Raw genomic sequence first — 6,498 nt, forward strand, 5'->3', positions numbered from 1 at the left:
TAAAGAAAAAAGACAATTTTTTTTTTTTATAGTCAAAGTAGTCGAAATACAAGAATGAGCTTCAACAGTTACAGACAGGACACAAATCAATGAAAGACAACTAAAACTTTGCTCGGCCAACCTTTTATTTTCTTTTTAGAAAGATTGTGCTTACCTCAAATTCCACACTAATCTTTGTTCAAGAATTCAGCACATTTCTTGATAAGTTCCAAAGCTTTCTCTGAACCAGAATCAATGATGTGAAAAACATGATCCTCCCCTTCTGTTTCAAGAAACTGAGCTTGCCCTTTCCATGCACTCTTCACCAATGATTCGTAGTACAATCTTCCTCTTTCCCTCAAAATATCATTCCCTGCAACGCAAATAAGAATCTTGTCACACGCTAATCCCTCAAGACTCGGAGCTCCGATCACAAACGGGTTGATCCACGGGTCATCGCAACCGAGATCCGACGGGCAGACGAATTCCCACCACTTGTCAACCACTGATTTGAACATCGGGTTCTCCGCTTCCACTCCGATCGGCTCCTTTCCCCAGAAATATGGATGCACCATCAAAATCCCGACAATCTTGAGTTTCCCTAAGCTGGGATTTTGTGATTGTAACCCTGCCTTGATAGTTAGGTGATGCGAGATATTGGCGCCTGCACTGTCTCCTGCTAAGTACACTCTGTCGAAATCAGCACATTCTTTCAGCCAATTTTCGCTGCCATGTTCCATGTGTGAAGCGACCCATTGAAGCGCTGCCCAAGAATCCTCGTACGCCATAGGAAGAGGGTTTTCAGGGGCTCTTCGGTAATCAACCGACACGAGGATGATTTGAGCCTCTTTAACTAGCTTGCTCAGCATGTCGTGGTACTTGGGATCAGCAGGAGATGATATGCAGAAAGCTCCGCCGTGGAAGTAGACGACTAAAGGGTATTTCTTGTGGTGGTTGGCCGGTCGGTAGAGCCGGGCTGAGACGCCACGTAGCGGCAGGATTAGGACATCCTTTGAGGAGACTCCGGTGTCGAAATCGAGAGTTGGTTGGACAGTTTCTACTCCTAAAAGCCTTTCGACGGTTCCATCTTCGTAGACTTTTAGGTAAGGTGGAACATCGTGAAGCACAACCTTTGTATCGGTCGGGGTTTCCATCTCGTTTTCGTGTTTGTTTCTACGAAGAAACTTTGATTTGCAGCCAAGATGGAAAAATGGGGACATATNGAGAAATATTATTAATATTCCATATTTAAATACAAAATAAGCTCACTTAATATTTGTCTTACGATTCATATGATTCAAACTCAACTTACATAAAATCAAATTACTGTATCAATATTGTATGATATATTGTTTGTCACTCTATCAAAAATATGCTCAAATTACTCTAATAAATATAGATAATTATTGCAACCCAACCATCTCTTTCAATAATTTTACTTTTTGCAATAAATAAGAATTGAACTTGTCATCTTGACTCTGCACCAATTGTAAAATCGAACTCTTGCGACTTTAACAAAAATTATATCTACCGATAATAATATAACTCAAATCTTTTAATCGTACAACTTAATATAAATGTATTTTCTTATTTTTCTTAGCAAGAATGTCGCATTTTAACATGGTTGACTTTGGACAGATACATAATAATTGCTATCCTTTCTTTAGGAAATTGATTATTTCCACATAATTGTGAGATGTAATCTTTTATTAAATGAGAAAGCAAATATTTTGCAATGGAGAAATTTTGGACACAATCCACGATTATTTATTTAAAATACTGAATATTTGAAGAAAACAAAATGTTCGTAATCCTCTTAATGTGAACAAAAAACGATAGTCAACGGAATCAAATGATTAATTAAATGTTTAAAATTGAGAGGAACCAACAAACAAAGTGTCGCTGTACATATGAAGAAGCTCCGATTATAAACAAAGCATGGCATCGAACCCAAATTTTCCATGGTCAAAGTTTGGGTTCATTACTTTTTATTTATTTATTTATTTGTTTATTTTCGTTTACCTAAAGCTCACGGCGATGAAGAATGGAGAAAAACTTTTATTTTCTTTCTTCTTCTTTGAATTTTTTCCGTGGCAGTGTTATGTATATATTTTTTATTTTCATATTCATATAAAAATATTACGTCATGCACCCTATTTGACATATTTCTTCCACTATTAGGTTACCAAGAATAGATTCAATGGCCACAAAAAGTCGAATTATTGTTTCATGTAAAATATATTGATACACGGAAATATATGAAAAGAAAAGAAACAAATCATCTTAAAATTTTGTATCTATAATCAAGTCAAAAACTTGTGTGAGACGGTCTCACGGATCATATTTTTTGAAACATATATCTTATTTGGGTCATCCATGAAAAAATATTAATTTTTTTGCCAAGAGTATTACTTTTTATTGTGAATATCGGTAAGATAAACCCGTCTCACAGATAAAAATTCGTGAGACCGTTTTTGAGACTTCCTCCTATATCAATAGGTTTTGGTTCGATGGTATGACATTGCATTTATGCCTCGTTAGAATTAGTTGGCTTGTCAATTATAGAGCCAGCATCTGAAATAAAATTGGGTCGATCCAAGGAGTACCAAGCATAAAGTAAGCAATTTGACTTTGTAATTTTGGCATCCTCCAATCATTGATTTTTATATTTAGGACCAGGGAGCATAAATAAATAAATAATAATTTAAAAAGTGGTGAATAATTTGATTTTATTAAAAAATAATAGACCGTAATAATAAAGTTGTTTGGTATAAATGATACTATATAATAATATATTTTATTTATATACTAAAATAAATAAATAACAAACAACATCAAGTTCTTTCAGGGCGATCTAACTATTATTTTGTTATATGAACAATTTTCTAACTGGACGCTAACCTTCAAGACTCTAGTTAGTTGTTTATTATTGTAGCTAGCCATGTACATCTTCGTGTAAGATCAAACTTATTTCAAGACTCAAACCGATCTATAGTTTGGTTTATAGCTGTATACTTGCGCATTAAGTCAATCTTTATACGAGCTAGAAAATTCAGGATATCTTTTGACCAATCAATACACATTAGCAAATGTCTTCAGTTGATAAAAATACCTCCTAAAAAGACAAAGATTTGTGCATGCTTTTTTCCCTCATGAATCGATTTTCCAAAAGCTGTTAATTGTCATATTTGGATACATGTCAAGGTGAATTTATTGCGACATACTATGAAGAGAAAGGAATCGAAAAATAACTTTCTTTTATATCGGATATTAATACAAGTGATTGTTGATAAAAAAAGCTTACCGTTGAATATGTTCAACTATATAAAGGCATGAATTAAGATCAAAGAGATACTGAGACTTTTAGTCTGCCTTAATCAAGATCTTGAACACTTTTTATCTTTCTATTATAAAGTTGCTCCACACATCACAAGCTTACTTCTAAATTTGATAATTCATTATCAATATGTGTTTCTCTGCCAACTCTACCTATTCAAGTTTTTCTGCCAATAGAGTTGTGATTGCATCTGTATGGACATAGGGTTCAAAAGACGGTTTGTGTTTGTATTTGTGTAGAAGATATATTAAGAGTTTCAATAGAGGCAATGGATAAGTCCTAACTGAAATGGAACATTATTGTAAAATCAAAGTCTTGTACTGAGTTCTTCCTTGAATGGAAGAAGGAAAGACATAGAAGGATACTGACTCCGAATTTTCATATATCTTGTGTTATTTTCTTCCCTGAATGGAACATTATTGTTAAAAGTTTGTTTAAGTGAGTATATATTGATTCACTAGTATAGTAAGAACCTTGAGCACTTGAAAGATTCTTCTTTAGTAGTCAAGTCGTCTCTAGATGATCGAGAAACAGACACTAATAGCTAACAAATGTTTTGTCAGCTCAAGTTTAGAACAAAATTTTAAAGAATTTATTTAACCCCAAATTCTAAACTATTTATGATCTTAACAAGTGGTATTAGAGTAGGTTTTCTCGACCTCTTATAAACATATACTAAATGACATCCTTTTAACATGATTTCAATATTTTTCAAAGAATATTATGATGACAAAAAAATTCTTATACAAGCACATCCGGCTGCCAAGGATGATTATGTAAGGATCGTGTATCGTATTATCGTAAATCATACTGTAATTATCGATAATTCATGAGATTGTTATGTGATTAGAGAAAATATGTTGTGATAATGAAAGATTGTATTAGAACTTGATTTGTCATTGAATGATGTGTTGAACCTCAATAGAAAAGTGACACAGTTTACGGTTTTCAGCATAATTATATGAGTATTAGTCCAAATGAAATGAAACCAATTTCATTAGAAAGCTAATACATGGTACTAAAATTTTCATGTTTTGAGTTTTGTCCAAATCCAAATGAAAATAGGGGCAAAATCATCTCGAAGTGTAACATGTGCATTTTAGTTCCTGCACTGACACGTTTTGGAAGAATGACCTTAACTCTTGTGTCCAATATCCAAATTAAGTGAGGTCAATGGAAAAAAAATTCAAGACATAGATCTACAACTTTTATGTTGACCACATTTGCTAAATCAAAACTGATCAAGTTGGACAGAACATCTCGCACTCGGGCGCGAGATGTTACTGCCCAAGCACGAGAGCTGTGGGATGATAAGAACAAGCTGCTGTTACGTTTTCTTTATTTTCATTTCAGCAACTCGAGAGATAAACGAGAGAATTTATTTTCTATCGTCCGGATCCACTTTGAAACGTTATCCTAAAGGGAAAAAAGTTATATATTCGGAATCCTCGCGTCGAGAGCGTTCTTTTAAGGTAAGTTTCTTCTAGTTTCAGCTCCTTTATTTATTGAAATACTGGACTAGTATGTATTTGAAAGCGAGATTCATATATGTGGTAGAATAACCGACAAGAAACTAAGTTTTGATGTCGGAATTGAATTATGTTATGATTTCAATTTGATATCAAATTTCAAAGTTTTAAATGATATTTGAAACTTATATTGTTGATTTTGAATGATGTTATTGATTGAAATGAATATGTTATTAATATAGATAGATTTTTATACTGAAATCTTCAAGCTACATCGACTGGAAACGAAGAATTGAGGTATGTTACAACCAAGTAACATACGACAGGTATATGTATCATTTAATATATGTTTGATTGATTTGATTGAGAATATGTGTCTATATGTCTTATTTGTTGAGTTGATGTGGCATACATGACAGTCATGATTAGAGTATTGATGTATAAAATAAATATTTTGTTAACACACGTCATTTAATCATATATCGATACATGACATGCACGTTGAGCTATGATCCTTGGATACCCTGATATGATTGGATTTGATTCTGGGGTTTGTGAACACGATGCTATGTTTGGCATTATGTGGCCCTTAAAACATAATCATTAGTGGCCCGATGATTAATTGAGATTTGGGATTTGATGGCGCTTTGCCGACGCTATTATATGATCATCCCTGATTGAGGCCGGTGTGCTAGCTCGAGCATTGATTTGATAGCGATTCGTTTATTCTGACACGTGCTCAGTTGATGGGCATTTGACCTGATACCTCCACGACATACATGCATTGCATATCATAAATCATTGTTTAGATATATGTGGTATATATTGTTGTTGTTTCATACGGAGCTTTTCTCACCCCAGAGGGGGCTGTTGTTGTCTTTGTATGTGGACAATGACAGGTACTCTAGGATATCAAGAGGCCGGAAAGGGTGCTTCTGGAGGGAGTCACAGTATGAGTTGATGTTTTATATTTTTCCCAATGTATATATGTATATATATACCGGGTCATGTCCTGAGAAAATGAGTTGTCATATGTATTTGAGTTTTGATTATGTGTGGGCATATTTTATGATGTGAGATGAAATACTATTTTTAGTATTCAAATGATATATTTTTGGCACATTGTAAAGAAAATTTAAACTTGTTTTCCGCTGTAATTAATTAACCTAATCAAATTACATTGTAATAACGATTAGGAGTTAAGGACCCAACAGTGTATGGTATCAGAGCAAAGCTGGGAATGCTCGATTGAGTCTTGTGTACACTTGAATAGGCACAAATGAATGATGCGTATGTGTTTGATTTATATGGCTTACTTGCTCCTACTTGATTGAGTTTGAGTAAGTCATTGATGAGATTATTGATTTGAGATGATGATGATGTGTAATTGATATTTATTTGTGATATTCATAATTTGATTTGTAGATGGATCCCACAAATGAAACTGCGAGTAGTAGTACTGAGAGAATGGTTGGACAATTCGAAGGAATGTCCATGGATATGGTGATGGCTCGATTCCAAGACTTGAAACCACCGAGGTTCTTTGGCTCTGAGAGTGCAGAAAGAGCTGAGGCCTGGTTGAAGGATATTGAGCATTTGTTTAATATTGTTAAATATTCTAAGGCTCGGCGAATGAAACTTGCTCTCTAGCAATTGAAGGACCGAGCAAAATCTTGGTGAAAAGCCGCTGAGATTGGACTAAAAGAGGCCGGG

At 34.2% G+C, this 6,498-nt stretch overlaps 1 protein-coding gene across 1 annotated transcript; it reads right to left on the bottom strand.

The window, feature by feature from the left end:
* LOC140959486 (probable carboxylesterase 2) lies at positions 1-1,200 on the bottom strand. Its single transcript, XM_073417326.1, has one exon. It carries the CDS (start codon positions 1,197-1,199, stop codon positions 168-170), a length of 1,032 nt encoding a protein of 343 aa, XP_073273427.1. The 5' UTR covers position 1,200; the 3' UTR covers positions 1-167.
* Between the last annotated feature and the right edge of the window lie 5,298 nt (positions 1,201-6,498).

Source organism: Primulina huaijiensis, chromosome 2 (genome assembly GCF_012295235.1).
Source record: "Primulina huaijiensis isolate GDHJ02 chromosome 2, ASM1229523v2, whole genome shotgun sequence".
Taxonomy (NCBI): domain Eukaryota; kingdom Viridiplantae; phylum Streptophyta; class Magnoliopsida; order Lamiales; family Gesneriaceae; genus Primulina; species Primulina huaijiensis.

Bases quoted from the DNA above. Each gene is read 5' to 3' on its own strand.
- LOC140959486 (XM_073417326.1), bottom strand. From the start codon at position 1,199: ATGTCCCCATTTTTCCATCTTGGCTGCAAATCAAAGTTTCTTCGTAGA.